The sequence below is a fragment of the Salmo trutta genome, chromosome 15, assembly GCF_901001165.1.
Source record: "Salmo trutta chromosome 15, fSalTru1.1, whole genome shotgun sequence".
Classification (NCBI taxonomy): domain Eukaryota; kingdom Metazoa; phylum Chordata; class Actinopteri; order Salmoniformes; family Salmonidae; genus Salmo; species Salmo trutta.
In genome coordinates, this window is record NC_042971.1 from 60,661,591 (window position 1) to 60,682,403 (window position 20,813).

The window sequence follows — 20,813 nt, forward strand, 5'->3', positions numbered from 1 at the left end:
AGTGCACTACTTCCCACTTTGGGCCCTGGTCAAAACTAGTACACTATAGGGAATACAGTAAGATGCCATTTGGGACACAGACACAGTGGTATAGAACCGAGTCAATGCTTTTCTCCTTGGCTTCCTATCATTTAATAAACTGTTCCCCAGTCCTGGGTTAAGATAAGATGCACGTACATGTGCCCTTAAAGTGGGTTTTAAAACCAGCAGATAGCAGGATTGGAACATCCCAAAGTTCTCTCTGGATTGTATAAAATATGCTTTATCAATATGAAGGCAGAAGAAGGGGTTGGTTGGTGTGATTTTGTGTTATTATTGCTGTTTTATTTTATTATTATGAGCGCTCTGTTGAGTAAGATTTCCATTTAATTTATTTCAAATGGCAAATAAACTTGAAAGTTGATTTGAATGATGAGCACTATTTTAGGATAGGAACAGAGGGGTAAGGATGGTGTGTGTGTGTGTGTGTGTGTGTGTGTGTGTGTGTGTGTGTGTGTGTGTGTGTGTGTGTGTGTGTGTGTGTGTGTGTGTATTTGTATGTAGGGGAATAGGAGGTGGCCAAGCTGAGGAGGGGGGGGGGGGGGGGGGGGGTGATGGCAGAGATGGCTGAGTCTTTGTTCTCTCCATCTCCCAACGTTCTCAGAGGGGGTAGAGGATGCCTGTCAGCCAGCCAGGACATCCAGAAACACATGAGCTCATCCTGCTGGAACGCTGGCTTAATTTCCTCTTTGTCTACATCACACTTTAGGAATCACATCTACACCATACTGTGAGATGAGAAGCTTGGGGACCTTTTCATTCATTCCCTAAAGTTATTCTACACGGATGTTTAGCTTGTCTAATTTGATTAAAACAATTTGCTGAAATGTATTCTAAAATCTTTCCATATAGCTGCATATCTTAACTTGTGTTTTAAAAGAAAGCATTTACTTTTTTATACTGACAATCCCCCTTAAATATTATCAGTATACCCCTGATCTTGAATTTACGCTATTTTCAAAATGTTCCGCTTTTATTATGGTGTTCAAACTGCTCGTCTCAATGACAGCCTTGATACTGTATGTTGTAGCCTGTAAAGACCGGAACAAAGCCAGAACGAGGTAGGTGTGAAATCGCTAGCTAGTTAGCTGTGGTGCGCTAGCAACAGATCTATGGAGCTTGTTGTATCATTAGCGCCGTTTATACCTGGCGCTAACATGCATCCTTGGTCCTGATCTGAACCACATTCTGATTGTGCACAGACTTTCAGATATATGTCTACACGTGGTATTAAAATGTTTTTCTTATCCTTCCTGTGTCTGCATTGTGACCAAATGTCCCTGTCCCTCCCTGTATGCAAATTATTTCAGAGATATTCTTCTAAAATATTATTGATTTCTTTTAAAACACATATTGATGTCAAAAGTCAATGGCGCCAGCTGTCAATGATTTTAAAAGGCAGAATAATGATGATTTATATGCTTTTACTGTCCAGATCCGTCTACACCTGTGAGAAATCCAGACGTAATGCGTGTCTGACTAACACCAGAGGTGGTCAGGAAGATCTGATCACAATCAGATCCCAATGTGTCTGACTACGGTCAGGAAGATCTGATCACAATCAGATCCCAATGTGCCTGACTACGGTCAGGAAGATCTGATCACAATCAGATCCCAATGTGCCTGACTATGGTCAGGAAGATCTGATCACAATCAGATCCCAATGTGTCTGACTACGGTCAGGAAGATCTGATCACAATCAGATCCCAATGTGCCTGACTACGGTCAGGAAGATCTGATCACAATCAGATCTGATCACAATCAGATCCCAATGTGCCTGACTACGGTCAGGAAGATCTGATCACAATCAGATCCCAATGTGTCTTGTGATCATCTACACCCGTCTACAAATGTGGGCACAATCAAGATGTGGACACAATTAGTAAAAAGGAGGCTATTATAGGGCACATACTGTATGCCGCTAGCCATTGAACCCTATTTGGTTATTCACAGCGCCATTTCTTCTAGCAGTGTGCAGTATAGTGTTGATGAATGTTCCAGAAGTGAGGCAAGGATACGGTCGGTGCCTGGGAACAGCACTGTTCCTCTGATCACCTCTCCAAAGATGCAGCCCACAGACCACATGTCCACTGCAGCCAGACACAGTCCCATACCAGTCACTCAGCATGTATGACACATGACATACAAACCAGTGGAGGCTGCTGAGGGGAGGATGGCTCATAATAATGGCTGGAACGGAGCAAATGGAATGGCATCAGACACCTGGAAACCATGGAAACCATGGAAACCATGTGTTTGATGTATTTGATACCATTCCACTGATCCCGCTCCAGCCATTACCACAAGTCAGTCCTCCCCAATTAAGGTGCCACCAACCTCCGGTGATACTAACTCCATCAACCACACACTGCGCCCAGACATACAACATGCCACATGCGTGTTCTAACAGGGCTTTTCTAAAGCACGGTAAAGCCACTCTCTAGTGCATATGAAGAGTTTCGTTCCAAAATGCTATATCCACCCATTTTTCACATTTGTGTTTATTTTCTTCATCAGAAATTAATGCTTATGGTTAGATTCATGTGTGTGTAAAATATTACTTTTCTCAGATTTTTTAATTAATAGATTATAGATATGTGTTAAAATGGGTTTTGTTTGCGAAGTGCTATTATTTCCATTGTTTAGCTGGAATGGAATGTTCGCATAGTCCCAGTCGGTATTAGAACGTCGAGGACCTGCCCGCCTGTGGGGAAAAACAACCTGTGGTTACCCCATTGGCTCACAGCAAAAACTTGATCTTTGTAACGGTCAACGGTTATGAAAAGGGGCATGAGGTAAGCCCTACAATTAAGTGTTTCTAAGTAGTGAGAACGCTAGGGAGCAGGCAATGTTGAAAATGAATCTTTAGAGACATGTTGTACTTTTATTTATTGTAGTTTTGTAATTGACTAAAACAGGCAGACAACAAGAAAATTGTGTTTGACAAAGGTCAAGATTTTGCTCCATGTGAGTGAGTGAGTGCTAGCTAGCTACCAACCAGAACATTAAGCTAGCCAGGACCAACAACACAAAGAAACGGACTATACAGCTACAAGTAGTGAGTGGAGTTATAAACAGACTGTACTAAACATGTTAAATGTCTTAACTGTGATGAAATGTTTTCTACACACATATCTACGTGTACCCTGCTTGGCCAATGGATCCCCATGTGTCCCAATCTCCCATGTTGAATAGCAGGAAGTCACAGGGCTCTTCTATCAGGTTCTATGTGTCCCAATCTCCCATGTTGAATAGCAGGAAGCCACAGGGCTCTTCTCAAAGGCTCTATGTGTCCCAATCTCCCATGTTGAATAGCCTGAAGCCACAGGGCTCTTCTCACAGGCTCTATGTGTCCCAATCTCCCATGTTGAATAGCAGGAAGTCACAGGGCTCTTCTCAAAGGCTCTATGTGTCCCAATCTCCCATGTTGAATAGCAGGAAGTCACAAGGCTCTTCTATCAGGCTCTATTTCCCCATGTGTCTATCCTGTGACTGTGATACATGGTGGTCTCACCTAGTGATATTAAGATGAACGGACTAACTGTACGTCGCTCTGGATAAAAGCATCTGCAAAATGACTAAAATGGCAAATCGTACTGGTTCATTTTAATTATTGTTTTTTTATATTGATGTCACAAATGCATCATTTTCTACAGTTCTTTATTAAAAATGTAGTTTTTTTGTCACATTTGACTGTGTAAAACTTAGCAGTACTATTTATTTATCTGAGAGTGAGGCGGATATACTGTAGAGTTTCGAAACAAAACATGATTATTTGCATCTCTGAAATTAAAGTGACAGACAACAAACAAATACTTATCTGTCATTGAACAACCCCATGTCATGATTAGGTAGTGAAAAACACACAGCAATCTCTTTCATAAGTTCTTTAAACAATAAAAGCTAATTTACCAACATTTCTGAAATTGAATATAAATCATTTTGGAATGAAACATTTCATATGTTCTAGCTTGGTAAAATCCACTGTAAAAGCAACTTACAGATTTCACTCTGCTGGCATTTTGATTGGCATTGACTACCTAAAAATAATGACCACAATGGCTTTAGAATATATTCTGGATTCCCACAGTGTATACAACACGCACCAGGCAGACACACTCGCCAACAGAAATATATCAATTAAGAAAAGCATAAATATTCTGAGTGAGGAATGTGTCATTCTGCCAAAGAGGTACCAGAATAAAGAGGGTGAATACAAGATGGATAATTTCTTTCTGGGTAAGAAACGTACATTAAGCAATTTGTTAATATTACACACAGAACTTTTCAGAGAGGTTAATTCATATATTAGATGGTGAATTAATAATACAATTATGGAAAAATTTGAGTTATTATGAAGTCAGCCAAGTTAGTTAGAGTCACTAGACCTACAACAGCCCAGTACCTAACAGAGGAGAACAGGTCAGTACCTAACAGAGGAGAACAGCCCAGTACCTAACAGAGGAGAACAGCCCAGTACCTAACAGAGGAGAACAGGTCAGTACCTAACAGAGGAGAACAGCCCAGTACCTAACAGAGGAGAACAGCCCAGTACCTAACAGAGAACAGCCCAGTACCTAACAGAGGAGAACAGCCCAGTACCTAACAGAGGAGAACAGCCCAGTACCTAACAGAGGAGAACAGCCCAGTACCTAACAGAGGAGAACAGCCCAGTACCTAACAGAGGAGAACAGGTCAGTACCTAACAGAGGAGAACAGCCCAGTACCTAACAGAGGAGAACAGCCCAGTACCTAACAGAGGAGAACAGCCCAGTACCTAACAGAGGAGAACAGCCCAGTACCTAACAGAGGAGAACAGCCCAGTACCTAACAGAGGAGAACAGCCCAGTACCTAACAGAGGAGAACAGCCCAGTACCTAACAGAGAACAGCCCAGTACCTAACAGAGAACAGCCCAGTACCTAACAGAGGAGAACAGGTCAGTACCTAACAGAGAACATCCCAGTACCTAACAGAGGAGAACAGGTCAGTACCTAACAGAGGAGAACAGCCCAGTACCTAACAGAGAACAGGTCAGTACCTAACAGAGGAGAACAGGTCAGTACCTAACAGAGGAGAACAGGTCAGTACCTAACAGAGGAGAACAACCCAGTACCTAACAGAGGAGAACAGCCCAGTACCTAACAGAGGAGAACAGCCCAGTACCTAACAGAGGAGAACAGCCCAGTACCTAACAGAGGAGAACAGGTCAGTACCTAACAGAGGAGAACAGCCCAGTACCTAACAGAGGAGAACAGCCCAGTACCTAACAGAGGAGAACAGCCCAGTACCTAACAGAGGAGAACAGCCCAGTACCTAACAGAGGAGAACAGCCCAGTCCCTAACAGAGGAGAACAGGTCAGTACCTAACAGAGAACAGCCCAGTACCTAACAGAGGAGAACAGCCCAGTACCTAACAGAGGAGAACAGGTCAGTACCTAACAGAGGAGAACAGCCCAGTACCTAACAGAGGAGAACAGGTCAGTACCTAACAGAGGAGAACAGCCCAGTACCTAACAGAGGAGAACAGCCCAGTACCTAACAGAGGAGAACAGCCCAGTACCTAACAGAGGAGAACAGCCCAGTACCTAACAGAGGAGAACAGCCCAGTACCTAACAGAGGAGAACAGCCCAGTACCTAACAGAGGAGAACAGGAAAGGTATCGAGTCACATTCAGAGAGTCTGAGAAGAATCATTGAGAAATACATGTATAAAGAATTGGGCCGATGATAGGATTTGATGTACATAATCTACTTCCTTTAGTTTGATACAAATCACTTATTAAATACCTGTTCATCCAAATTTTACAGGCACAAATCTTAGACCGGGATTCAAAGAATGGCATATTAAAGCACAGTAACAGACTATTATTGGTAATTTACGCTTGCACAGCGTTTACCACGAAAGCGATCTCTGCGAATGTTGGGGGAAATAGCCTTTAAAATATGTTTTGTCAGCAGCATAGTGTCCTGCGCTATAGCAGATTGGATTGAATGCTGGCCTTATTCTTTGATCAAGATCAACTGACATTATGTATATTATCTTAGTAAGTGAGGATACAGTCCCGGCCAGGGAACAGAATTTTGTGACGCACCATTTCTCCCATAATGCACCCCACCGACCATATATCCACTGCAGGTACAGAGACAGAGAGTGAGAGATAAGTCAGAGGTTAGCATTAGAAAAGAAAACCGTAGGCTCTTTCTCAGTTCCTCTTCCCCTGCATCCTTTCTCCTCGCCTCTTTATCAAAACGTATTAGTCGTGAAGATCCAAGGTCCCTAAGTCTCTCCCCTCGGAACCCTCCCCTAGGTCCCTCCCCTCGAAAATCTCCCCTCGGAACCCTCCACTAGGTCCCTCCCCTCGGAACCCTCCCCTCAGAACCCTCCCCTCGGAACCCTCCCCTAGGACCCTCCCCTCGAAAATCTCCCCTCGGAACCCTCCCCTAGGTCCCTCCCCTCGGAACCCTCCCCTAGGTCCCTCCCCTCGGAACCCTCCCCTCAGAACCCTCCCCTCGGAACCCTCCCCTAGGACCCTCCCCTCGAAAATCTCCCCTCGGAACCCTCCCCTCGGAACCCTCCCCTAGGTCCCTCCCCTAGGTCCCTCCCCTCGGAACCCTCCCCTCTGAACCCTCCCCTCTGAACCCTCCCCTAGGTCCCTCCCCTCGGAACCCTCCCCTCGGAATCCTCCCCTAGGTCCCTCCCCTCGGAACCCTCCCCTCTGAACCCTCCCCTAGGTCCCTCCCCTCGGAACCCTCCCCTCGGAGCCCTCCCCTCGGAACTCTCCCTAGGTCCCTCCCCTCGGAACCCTCAAGTTCTCCTCCAATGCGTTTTGAGAAGGTGGCAAGGATAGGATACATCAAATATGTGAGAAATCAAGGAAAGAGGAATTGAGAAAGAGATGTTGTTGACAGAGCGTGGGAAACAGAGAGTGATTTGGTTATTCAGACTATAATTAGTCAGAGACGTAGCACGCAGATAAATTACTATTCCATTCCATTAATGAAGAGAGAGAGAGAAGAAGCCAGTCTCCTGGGGCTTGGCTGGTGGCAGGAAATCCATGGCCTCACCTCCTGGCCTCTCACCCTACAGGCCTCCGTCTAGTAGTGTATTCATGAGCGTAGAGCCAAGGTTACCCACTCACCACTGCTTGTGGTTTATTTAAGCATGTATTTACTCCATGCTGTCTACAGACCACTGACTGTAGACGTATTCTGACTTAGAGTCATAAAGAAGAGGTTACACTACCACACCAGAGGAGTCCGTGGGTTAGTTAAAGTATTAGAACACATCTTAAAGTATTAGAACACATCTTAAAGTATTAGAACACATCTTGAAGTATTAGAACAGATCTTAAAGTATTAGAACACATCTTAAAGTATTAGAACACATCGTAAAGTATTAGAACACATGTTAAAGTATTAGAACACATCTTACAGTATTAGAACACATCTTAAAGTATTAGAACACATCCCAGCAGTAGCATGTTACAGTGTCAGAACACCAGAACCCCCTCTAGAACCTGTCTTACCGTTCTCTTTGTACCCCATGCCCAGGATGACCTCTGGGGCTCTGTAGTACCGCGTCACCACGTACGGGGTCATCATGAAGCTGGTGCCTGCAGTCCTAGCCAAGCCAAAGTCCAGGATCTTCAGCGTACAATCAGATTTCACCACTATATTGCTAGGTTTCAGGTCCTTTGGGGAAAGCAACAGCAAGAGATGAGGGTTACTGAGGTAAAACTTTAACAGGTGGTGCTAGCTACTATAGTATGTTTAAATGTGTACAGATGGCATATCCCAGCAGGCAGAAGCAGTTGCAATGATGTCATTTCCATCAGCTTTGCCCACTGGGCTATAAGCAGTGTAATGTTCAGCATGATTAAAGTCCTGTTTCATATGTGAAAAAGGACATAGAAATAGAATTACATTCATTTTTCTCCACAATTTCGTGATATCCAATTGGTAGTTACAGTCTTGTCCCATCGCTGCAACTCCCGTACGGACTCGGGAAAGGCGAAGGTTGAGAGCCGTGTGTCCTCTGAAACACGACCCAGCCAAGCCACACAGCATCTTGACACACTGCTCGTTTAACCCGGAAGCCAGCCGCACCAATGTGTCGGAGGAAACAACGTACACCTGGCGACCATGTTAGCGTGCACTGCACCCGGCCCGCCATAGGAGTCGCTAGTGGGCGATGGGACAAGAACATCCTGGGCCAATGGTGCGTCGCCCCATGGGTCTACCGGTCGCGGCCGGCTGCGACAGAGCCTGGACTCGAACCAAGATCTCTAGTGCCACAGCTAGCCTTAGACTCCTGCACCACTTGGGAGTCATAGAATTACATTCTATTTATTATATTTCTACAACTGACGCCATCTCACCCTGTGAATGATGCCAGCGGAGTGCAGGTGTTTGATGCCACACACACAGACACACACACACACACACACACACACACAGAGAGAGAGGCCATCTCACCCTGTGAATGATGCCAGCGGAGTGCAGGTGTTTGATGCCACACACACAGACACACACACACACACACACACACACAGAGAGAGAGAGGCCATCTCACCCTGTAAATGATGCCAGCGGAGTGCAGGTGTTTGATGCCACACACACAGACACACACACACACACACACACACACAGAGAGAGAGGCCATCTCACCCTGTGAATGATGCCAGCGGAGTGCAGGTGTTTGATGCCACACACACAGACACACACACACACACACACACACACAGAGAGAGAGGCCATCTCACCCTGTGAATGATGCCAGCGGAGTGCAGGTGTTTGATGCCACACACACAGACACACACACACACACACACACACACAGAGAGAGAGAGGCCATCTCACCCTGTGAATGATGCCAGCGGAGTGCAGGTGTTTGATGCCACACACACAGACACACAGAGAGAGAGAGGCCATCTCACCCTGTGAATGATGCCAGCGGAGTGCAGGTGTTTGATGCCACACACACAGACACACAGAGAAAGAGGCCATCTCACCCTGTGAATGATGCCAGCGGAGTGCAGGTGTTTGATGCCACACACACAGACACACAGAGAGAGAGGCCATCTCACCCTGTGAATGATGCCAGCGGAGTGCAGGTGTTTGATGCCACACACACACACACACACACACACACACACACACACACACACACACACAGAGAGAGAGAGGCCATCTCACCCTGTGAATGATGCCAGCGGAGTGCAGGTGTTTGATGCCACACACACACACACACAGAGAGAGAGAGGCCATCTCACCCTGTGAATGATGCCAGCGGAGTGCAGGTGTTTGATGCCACACAGCATCTGGTAGAGCAGGTAAGACATTCTCTCATGGTCTAGCTCCATCTGGATAACCTGGCACAGGTTGGCATCCATCAGCTCCATACACAGGTACCTGACAGAGTGACACTGTTAGTAAGAAGAGATGTGGGATACGTTCGGGCTAGACAGATGTAAAAGTTAGAGCTCCGAAACCGATAAGACATGTTTTCACAACTAGTAGTAAACACCCTGAGTTGGCATTTGAATATGGCGGGAAAAGTAGTGATATAATATCCAGAATGAAGAAGAGGTCTGAGAACTAGGCCTACATGACCTGAAGTGAGATCCTTTAAACCCAAGAGGCTCTAGTTAAATTTATCATTCTGCCTCTCACTCCTTTCTCTTCTACTCCTCATCACAATGGACACCCTCTGTGCAGTGCCAGAGCATCAACGGGATTCTGCATAGTCTTTGTATTAAGGCCGGGGTTGCGAATACAGAGTTCCATTCTGGAAATCTTTTTCTTCAAAGCTAAGGATCTCTTTTCTACACACGCGTGTCTTTACTCAGCCTCTTATTTAAATGACCTGTTATTTAACTAGACAAGTCAGTTAACAACAAATTCTTCTTTACAATGACGGCCTACATTTGAGTTAGGGGAGTGGGGGACCCCCCGGCCAAACCCTCCCCTAACTCAGACGACGCTGGGCCAATTGTGCGCCGCCCTATGGGACTCCCGATCACGGCCAGTTGTGACACAGCCTGTGAACGAACCAGGATCTGTCATGATGCCTCTAGCACTGCAATGCGGTGTGTTAGACCGCTGCGCCACTCGGGAGACCCTTCTGAATCATGGTGATGTAGCCTGTGTCTCAGCCTCATTTTTCTGAACAGCTGAAATAAAAACATTCAAGGCCATTATGAAGGCTAGTACCTTCTCTGTCTGTTGTAATGGATATTGCAGTGGCACAAGCAGAATGCAGTTCCCTACACGTTGCATTGGAGCAAAAACAATCATCTTTTTTTTGTGATGATGCAAGCTAATCTTTATAGTTGCTGCCATATCGTAGCCAGAGCTGCTGAAAAATAACACTACTACTTTGACTGTCTGCCTCCTGCTTAGCAAATGTTTTCAAATGATAATTAAAAAAACATTTAAATCACTAATTAGGATCTGTGTCTTGCTGTGTCTTGCTTGTGTTTGATATGCTGCCGAGATATCTGCATGTAACTCCTCAGTGAGTTTTGCATTGGGAGTTTGTACGAACATGTTGATCGGTTCTTCTGTGTACAACAGGAAGTTCGTAGGTTACACCAGACAATGGTGTTCATCGCTGATCAAGGAGGAGGCAGCAGCTACATTAAAAAATCTGACACATGAGCACAAACAACCGTATATTTAGACACGAAAAATCCAGAACCGCAGCCACTCCATTGATTCATGGCCGTCATCGTGTTCGTTACCATCTTGAGCAGCTTTTCATCTCATCTCAATGTCCTGGTGTAACCGGTGTGAAATGGCTAGCTAGTTAACGGTGCGCGCTCGTAGCGTTTCAAACGGTGACGTCACTCGCTCGGAGACCTTGAAGTAGTTGTTTCCCTTCCTCTGATCTCCAAGCTTTTGTGACGCGATAGGTAACGATGCTTCTTGGGAGGCAGTTGTTCATGTGTTCAGAGGTTCCCCTGGTCCAAGCCCAGCTCGGGGTAAGGAGAGGGACGGAAGAAACAGTGTTCCACTGACACACTCAATCGATGGAACTGGAAAGTGCATTTGCCCAGTTTCCAGTATATATATATATATATATATATATATATATATATATATATATATATATATATAAAATGTTTTAGTTTTTACTTTGCAATAAAGTACATATAATTACCTAGAATTGTACATGTATTCATACATTTGAGATTCATAAAATCTATTTGCACATTTTTCAGATTTGAAATTCCTACCAGACTAATAGACAGGAATATAGTGAAGATAAACTGCTTTAGACAAGCATGGCGCATTCCATTTACTGCAGTACCATCAGTCTACAAATTCATTCATCGGTCAGTACAAAGACAGACAGAACCGAAGGCTTCACATTACACTGCACTACCACCTTCACAGACTTCAGTCTCACTGTTTCTTTTCTCAAATGAATAAGTCTTGAAGGTATGTAACAATTTTGCTTTGTCTGTTGTTAAATCAAAGTAATATGTCACATTAAAAGTCAGATTAAATGAAAATACAGTTTTCCCTGCATGCTCTCTGAGTGATCTCACAATTGTTCATTTTTCCTCTGAATGTTTATTGGTACTTACACATCCTGGAAGTCTTCTAATGATTTCTGTGGTGTGAAAACATTTAATAAACTGATGATCTGAAAGAGATCGATAGAAACAAAACATTTAATAAACTGATGATCTGAAAGAGATCGATAGAAACAAAACATTTAATAAACTGATGATCTGAAAGAGATCGATAGAAACAAAACATTTAATAAACTGATGATCTGAAAGAGAGGGACAAAGAGAGAGAAAACTGGGGCAACATTCAGTCTCAGTTTAATGTTCCAGTCTATGTACAGTAAGCTACAACATTAACAGCTATTTACATTTCAAATGCTTATGACTTTAGCCATATTTGTTTTGTATAGCTTCATAATGATGCAGCGTCACACTGCAGTGACTGGGAGGTTAAAGTAAAAAGGGAATTCCTATGGACAAAGGCAAAATAAAAACAAAGGCAAAAATCCTGACTGGTTGTATCACTCCCTGGTACGGAAATTGCTCGGCCTCCGACCACAAGGCACTACAGAGGGTAGTGCGTACGGCCCAGTACATCACTGGGGCTAAGCTGCCTGCCATCCAGGACCTCTATACCAGGCAATGTCAGAGGAAGGTCCTAAAAATTGTCAAAGACCCCAGCCACCCCAGTCATAGACTGTTCTCTCTATTACCGCATGGCAAGCGGTACCGGAGTGCCAAGTCTAGGACAAAAAGGCTTCTCAACAGTTTTTACCCCCAAGCCATAAGACTCCTGAACAGGTAATCAAATGGCTACCCGAACTATTTGCATTGTGTGCCCCCCCAACCCCTCTTTTTTACGCTGCTGCTACTCTCTGTTTATCATATATGCATAGTCACTTTAACTATACATTCATGTACATACTACCTCAATTGGGCCGACCAACCAGTGCTCTCGCACATTGGCTAACCGGGCTATCTGCATTGTGTCCCACCACCCACCACCCCCCTCTTTTACGCTACTGCTACTCTGTTTATCATATATGCATAGTCACTTTAACCATATCTACATGTACATACTACCTCAATCAGCCCAACTAACCGGTGCCTGTATGTAGCCTCGCTACTGTATATAGCCTCACTACTGTTATTTTTCACTTCCTTTTTACTGTTGTTTAATTTCTTTACCTACCTATTGTTCACCTAATACCTTTTTTGCACTATTGGTTAGAGCCTGTAAGTAAGCATTTCACTGTAAGGTCTACACCTGTTGTATTCGGCGCACGTGACAAATAAACTTTGATTTGATTTGAATAATACGACCACACACACACAGACACAATCAAGCACGCGCGCACACACACACACATCTTGTTATTTGCTTAAACGAGACATAACATTGTAACTCACGTTTTTGTGATTGACACATTTCATGAGCACCAGTTCCCTGTATGCCCTCTTGGCATGGGTTTGGTTCTGAAAGGGTCTGCTGAGCTTCTTGATGGCCACGTTCCTGTCGAGGACCGCATCGTACCCAGCACTGCAGAGAGCACAGGAGAAAACAGAGAATTACAACTATGTCGTTGTACCAGTCAAACTGCCATGGTCCAAGGGGCTTTTTTTGTTCTACAGTAGTTCTATTTGTATGTGACAAAACAGGTCATCTACAGTAAGAAAATAGGTCATCTACAGTAAGAAAACAGGTAATCTACAGTAAGAAAAACAGGTAATCTACAGTAAGAAAACAGGTAATCTACAGTAAGAAAACAGGTAATCTACAGTAAGAAAACAGGTAATCTACAGTAAGAAAACAGGTATTCTACAGTGAGAAAACAGGCAATCTACAGCAAGAAAACAGGCAATCTACAGCAAGAGGGCCTCCCAAGTGGCACAGCGGTCTAAGGCACTGCATTGCAGTGCTCGCTGTGTCTCTACAGATCCTGGCTCAAATATAAACTGCTGCTAATCACTGCTGCTAATCACAAAATGGCTGATACACTGTGTTCACAAAAGCCCTCAAAGAAATAGAGATTAGCAACATTATTTCAGGATGTTACTCTAATAAAGCGGGCGCCTGGTGAGCTACTGGTCAGATTTGAACCTCTGCCAGTGTCACATGTTAGTGGAGATTTGGATGTGAGATTGAGATTGGACATTGTCTACCATAACTGCGTTGAGAGGTCACGTGTAGCCTGCACATATAGTAAACAATTACATTTATTTAAGCCATGCAAGTAGCCTAAAGGATGTTTTCAATTAGGAACTGTATTGTTGAGTAAATATGGCAGTCTGCTAGCACTGTGAAGACTGGTCTAATGTATGAATGAAGCCAGAGAGTTGATATGTCACACGGGAATTTAGTATTTTTTTGCATCTGGGCTAATTTACCCTTCTATTTCTCAGCATATCCGCTCACCAGTTGTGATACGGTATGTAGAGGGATTATTAGGGAGGCTGTGGCCTTCTTTTTGATCACTGATCTGTTTGCAATGGCATGGTAGGAGAACCCATCACACACACGCACGCACACACGCACACACACACCAACGCACGCACGCACGCACACACACACACACACACACACACACACACACACACACACCAACGCACGCACGCACGCACGCACACACACACACACACACACACACACACACACCAACGCACGCACGCACACACACACACACACACACACGCACACACACACCAACGCACGCACGCACGCACGCACACCAACGCACGCACGCACGCACACACCAACACACACACACTAAGCGTTGATGATTGATCATGCAGGTAGTAGAGCAGAGAAGGATGCAGAGAAACCAGATTTAGACATTGAACATCGTTTAACAGTTTCATTTCACGTCACGCTGTTCATAGAAATCATTCATATAATTTACCGGTTTCTCGCCATTGTCCAGAGAAACGAGAATGGGTTTGGGTGGGAAATCTCTGAAATCTCAGTAACCCAGTTCCCGCTATTATTAATCCCTTATCCAGAACAGAGGAAGATGGTGGACATAGAAAATGGTATTTTCTCAAACTTGAGGGAAAATGGAGTCGGTAATTTTACAATCATACATTCAGCTGCAACTGTATGGTGCATCCCAAATGGAACCCTATTCCCTATACGCGAGTGTACAAAACATTAAGAACACCTGCTCTTTCCATGACATAGACTGACCAGGTGAATCCAGGTCAAATCTATGATCCCTTATTGATGTCACTTGTTAAATCCACTTCAATCAGTGTAGATGAAGGGGAGGAGACAGGTTAAAGAAGGATTTTTAAGCCTCGAGACAATTGAGACATGGATTGTGTATGTGTGTCATTCAGAGGGTGAATGGGCAACACAAAACATTTAAATGCCTTTGAACAGGGTATGGTAGTAGGTGCCAGGCGCACCGGTTTAAGTCAAGAACTGCAACGCGGCTGGGTTTTTTACATTCAACAGTTTCCCGTGTGTATCAAGAATGGTCCACCACCCAAAGGACATCCAGCCAACTTCACACCAACTGTAGGAAGCATTGGAGTCAACATGGCCCAGCATCCCTGTGGAACGTTTTCGACACCTCATAGAGTCCATGCCCCGATGTATTGAGGCTGTTCTGGGGGGAAAAGGGGAGGTGCAACTCAATATTAGGAAGATGTCTTTAATGTTTTGTACACTTAGTGTATAATGCACTACATTTGACCAGAGCCTTATAAAGTAGTGCACTATACATGCATAAGGTATAGGGTGCCAGTTGGGGGTACAGCCATACTGTTCTGAGACAGGCTGTTCAGTGGGGGTACAGCCATACTGTTCTGAGACAGGCTGTTCAGTGGGGGTACAGCCATACTGTTCTGAGACAGGCTGTTCAGTGGGGGTACAGCCATACTGTTCTGAGACAGGCTGTTCAGTGGGGGTACAGCCATACTGTTCTGAGACAGGCTGTTCAGTGGGGGTACAGCCATACTGTTCTGAGACAGGCTGTTCAGTGGGGGTACAGCCATACTGTTCTGAGACAGGCTATTCAGTGGGGGTACAGCCATACTGTTCTGAGACAGGCTATTCAGTGGGGGTACAGCCATACTGTTCTGAGACAGGCTGTTCAGTGGGGGTACAGCCATACTGTTCTGAGACAGGCTGTTCAGTGGGGGTACAGCCATACTGTTCTGAGACAGGCTATTCAGTGGGGGTACAGCCATACTGTTCTGAGACAGGCTGTTCAGTGGGGGTACAGCCATACTGTTCTGAGACAGGCTGTTCAGTGGGGGTACAGCCATACTGTTCTGAGACAGGCTGTTCAGTGGGGGTACAGCCATACTGTTCTGAGACAGGCTATTCAGTGGGGTACAGCCATACTGTTCTGAGACAGGCTATTCAGTGGGAATACGGCCATACTGTTCTGAGACAGGCTGTTCAGTGGGGGTACAGCCATACTGTTCTGAGACAGGCTATTCAGTGGGGGTACAGCCATACTGTTCTGAGACAGGCTATTCAGTGGGAATACGGCCATACTGTTCTGAGACAGGCTGTTCAGTGGGGGTACAGCCATACTGTTCTGAGACAGGCTATTCAGTGGGGGTACAGCCATACTGTTCTGAGACAGGCTGTTCAGTGGGGGTACAGCCATACTGTTCTGAGACAGGCTGTTCAGTGGGGGTACAGCCATACTGTTCTGAGACAGGCTGTTCAGTGGGGGTACAACCATACTGTTCTGAGACAGGCTATTCAGTGGGAATACGGCCATACTGTTCTGAGACAGGCTGTTCAGTGGGGGTACAGCCATACTGTTCTGAGACAGGCTATTCAGTGGGGGTACAGCCATACTGTTCTGAGACAGGCTATTCAGTGGGGGTACAGCTATACTGTTCTGAGACAGGCTATTCAGTGGGGGTACAGCCATACTGTTCTGAGACAGGCTGTTCAGTGGGGGTACAGCCATACTGTTCTGAGACAGGCTGTTCAGTGGGGGTACAGCCATACTGTTCTGAGACAGGCTGTTCAGTGGGGGTACAGCCATACTGTTCTGAGACAGGCTATTCAGCAGTAAACAATTGGCCCATTATAAAAAGCTTACGTTAGCTGGGTATACATTTCTATTACGGACAACTATTGACTTTCACAGCCAGGTGGCATATTGACTTTCACAGCCAGGTGGCATATTGACTTTCACAGCCAGGTGGCATATTGACTTTCACAGCCATGTGGCATATTGACTTTCACAGCCAGGTGGCATATTGCGAAAGCACAAAGCATGGCTGAGATCATTTAACACACACTACTAGACCAGGGTAGTGGTGGAAGGACCAGGGTAGTGGTGGAGAATAGCTTTTTCCACTCTTCAGATCCTGTGATTGTTATGATGATGAATGATTCAGATTCACAGTCAACCAGTGTGAACTCTCATCTGGTGTCAACAGTCAGGTTATATCACTGATATGTCAAACAAAGACGAGCTATTCTCATAGATATACAATAATACATTGTGTTCTCTATTTAATCCTATGAGTGTTATATCATCCATTACTTCCTAGTCATCATTCACAGACAGCTGTTGTCTAGGTGATGACAAGCAAAGAGGAGTTAGAGAGAGTGACGGATCATCTATGTGTGGACAGAGAGGATCTGATATCAAATCAGAGCTCTGGTTTTAAAAGCATCTGTCGAGGGGCAGGAAGACTGCACTGCTATCCTCCCAGTCTATTTTCCTCCCTGTCTGTGTCTCTCCTTACAGTGGTTCTTCCTTTAAAAGTTGCGTTGTACTGCAGCACACCTTGCAGGCTGCCGCAGAATTCTATGGCACGTTATTTAAGTGTCAGCCATTGTTGCCATTAATGCTAGTTAGTGCTAGTTTAACCACCAGAGGGCATCTTTGAGAAGCATTTGACTGTTGTTAATATTGGCTGTACTAGAGAATTTAAAACCTTTTTTTGTAAGAACATAGTTTATGGGATTAAGAAATTCAGCTTAATTAATTAGATTAATATTATGGTGTTTCTATCCAAGAAAAACAAAACCCTGAGGGTTTCCGAATATATGGCACTTTACAACGTGACCGGTGAAGAGCAAAATAATCTTAACATTTCCACACCCTAATTGTAGGCTAACCAATACCCAAACGGAGATTCAGTGAAAATAAAAATCAAGACCAGTCCCCATGCTTGTCTCAGAGCAGCGCAAAATGGTGCTGAAATAGTTGACCACACGCGGGTAACTATTGCTTCAAATCCTATTATAACAATTAAATGACTTTGGGTGTTCTGTTAGACAACAATTTGTTGCCTTCATTTGCCTACTTTATTCTGAAAAATTCATCCGTAACTCTGCCAAGCCTACAAGCAAAGATGAACAGGTGAAGGCCATCAAGACATTTTGGCTTGAGAAACGGACAAATACATTGATCATCTCAGCAAGGTTTTACCCGTGGTCATGGAGCTGGGGGGAAGTGCAACTAAAATGTAGCTGAGATGTACTGTACAGTACTTGAAATAAACATCTGCATTTTGAAAGTATTTTTTATTGTTATTTTATGAACGAAAGCATAAAGATGTTGATGAATAGATACTGTGTAAAATGATGAATAGATACTGTGTAGAGTACTTTTAACATTGCAAGTTGGGGGGATTTTCACACCTACAGTAGCCGGGCTATTAAACTAATCATTGGATAACAGATCGGCCCTCGGAACTCATTAAGAGGCGGCTTCTGTCTTCAATATGCTTAAAATGCCACAATGTCAACAAATAATCTAACACACACAACATGAGCAGATTCATTTGGTCAAAACAGAGTCTATTGTCCTGCTGATAGTTGAAATAAACATCTGCATTTTGAAGAGTATTTTTATCATTCTTTTATTAACGAAAGCATAAAGATGTTGATGAAGAAATACTGTACAGTATATGCTTTATCTGACATTTTGCAGTTGCATGATGTTTGTAGTTAGAACTGTAAAACTTTAGAGTACTTACTACATTGCAAGTTGGGGGGATTTTTTTTTCACACCTAGCCCGAGCTATTAGACTATCCTTTTGTAAAGGTGGAAGAGTCTATTGTCAGGCTAATAGCCTGACAATAGATGGAAACGTTGTTTGCACCCATAGGTTTTAGGCCTGCAGTAGGTTATAATTATCCATGCCTTCTGGGAACGTTTAAATGTCCAAAAGTTATGGGTGGAGTTAGAATTTTGGCTGTCAAAAGTATTAAAATCAACCAATGTCAGCCTATAAATGCTTTATTATCCAAATGTTTAAAGTGCGTGTGGGCGATGGAGAGAATGCATTTGACTGTTTTTAATATTAGCGCTTTCAGGAGGAATGGAAAATTGGGTGTCAATTCATAAACCATGTACCATATTTTCATCAAGGACATGTTGTTTGCAGAGTCCCCAAACAGAAGGTGGAGTTCCAGAGCTCACAGGCTGAGCCTGGCATGGATTGCGACTCCATCTCGTTCCTCGCCCCCTCTTCAATGCCTCATTCTCCGCCTGACTCTACGCCAATGCCACCTGACTCTCAGCCAATGACGTGACTCTCAGCCAATACCACCTGGCTCTGGACCAATGCATCGGCTGATTCATTTTACAATCACGGCTAAAGCGATTTAATTAAGGGTTTCAGTTAGGATAATATGGCGCTGTACAACGGGACCGGTCGAGAGAACAGTAAATAAAAATCTGATTGATTTATCAAGACCAGTCCCCATACTCTGTAATTCAGTAATAGTAATAATAATAATAATAATCGTTGGATAACAGATCGGATCATGGAACTCATTAAGAGGTGGCTTCCATCTTCAATATAATCATTAATTCAAAAGGTTAAACCCATAGGTCTAAGGCCTGTAGTAGATTATAATAAACTGAAAATTGCGTGTCAATTCATAAAGCATGTGCCATGGAATCGGTACATCGAAAATCTCTTCCCAACTATTTTGCAATCTATATGGCACAGTTGTCCATTTTTTTGTCCTTAAATGAAACTGGTATATATTTTTATTTATCCCAATTTTATTTAACCAATTTTGGTCTTTAACGCAGGGCCGACAGATAAATTCCTTACTTCTGTCTTTTCTGGTTGATTAAACTGAGGGAGAGAAACCAAAAGCCCACCGTGCCTATTTTTCAAAAATGTCAAGTGAAATTCCCCCTTTGTATTTACCCAAGTTCTCTCTTAACTCCAGGACCACTGACATTTTTTTAAAAATTGTTGCCTGATGCAGGACTCTAGTGCCAGAGAAGAGAGACTCTCAGACTGAATTAATTGCCATAGTTTAGACTACCGATAGATCAGCGTTCTAACTCCCCCTTGTGATAGTGTTGTGCAATGACAGAATGACACCATCTACCACTAACGGTCGCGGCATAAGTTGTAACTTTTAAAGAAAGAAACACTGTACATTTCTCTCTCTCTCTCTCTCTCTATTTCTCTCGCTTTCTCTGCCTCTCTCTCGCTCTCTCTGTCTCGCTTCCTCTCCCTCTCTCGATACCCCCTCTCTTCCTCTCTCTCTCTAACCCTCTCTCTCTGTCTCTCTCTCCCCTCCCTATAACCCCCCTCTCTCTTTCTTTCTCCCTCTCCCTATAACCCCCCCTCTCTCTCTCTCTCTCTCTATATCCCTCTCTCTCTCTCTCTCTCTCTCTCCCCCCTTCTCCCTCTCCCTCTCTCTCTCTCCTTCTCCCTCTCTCTCTCCTCCCTAAACCCCCTCTCTATCCCTATACCGCCTCTTCTCTCTCTCTCTCTCTACCCCCTCTCTCCCTCTCCCTCTCTCTCTCCTGATACCCCCTCTCTCCCTCTCTCTCCCTATAACCACCTCTCTCTGTCTCTCTCTCCTTATAACCCCCCCTCTCTCTTTCGCTCTCTCTCACTCTCTCTACACCCCCCTCTTTCTTCTCCCTCTCCTTCTCTCTCCTTCTCCCTCTCCCCTCCCTATACACCCCTCTCTATCCCTATACCCCCACCCTTCTATCTCTCTCTCTCTCTCTCTCTCTCTCCTGTCTCTCTCTCCTGTCTCTCTCTCCTGTGTCTGGCTCAGCTCAGGAAAACATGTTGTGCTCATTAACAATGCAACAGCAGCAGGCAGCCTCCTGAAATACAGGATTGGAAAGGCTACTGGGACAGATGCTATGCTGTCTGACCGTAAAATGAAAACAATGCTTAGCTAATAAAACACAATGATTATCTAATATGATACAATGCTATGCTAATACCACACAATGCTTAGCTAATACAACACAATGGTTATCTAAAATGACACAATGCTATGCTAATA

The 20,813-nt window shown here is 44.3% G+C and overlaps 1 protein-coding gene across 11 annotated transcripts in view; it reads right to left on the reverse strand.

Annotated features, from left to right (window-relative positions):
* Positions 1-20,813, reverse strand: part of mapk10 (mitogen-activated protein kinase 10) — a 106,906-nt gene that overhangs the window by 37,934 nt on the left and 48,159 nt on the right. For 7 of the 11 annotated variants that reach the window (XM_029692402.1, XM_029692401.1, XM_029692409.1 and 4 more), the window contains exons 4-9: positions 12,968-13,097; positions 11,633-11,691; positions 9,314-9,452; positions 7,568-7,733; positions 4,041-4,079; positions 2,058-2,129 (exon numbers count right to left, since the gene is read on the reverse strand). In XM_029692402.1, the coding sequence (XP_029548262.1) occupies positions 2,058-2,129; positions 4,041-4,079; positions 7,568-7,733; positions 9,314-9,452; positions 11,633-11,691; positions 12,968-13,097 (605 nt within the window). Of the gene's footprint in view, positions 1-2,057; positions 2,130-4,040; positions 4,080-6,099; positions 6,172-7,567; positions 7,734-9,313; positions 9,453-11,632; positions 11,692-12,967; positions 13,098-20,813 lie in introns of all 11 variants that reach the window. The other 4 variants (XM_029692404.1, XM_029692407.1, XM_029692406.1 and 1 more) reach the window with 2 other exon arrangements.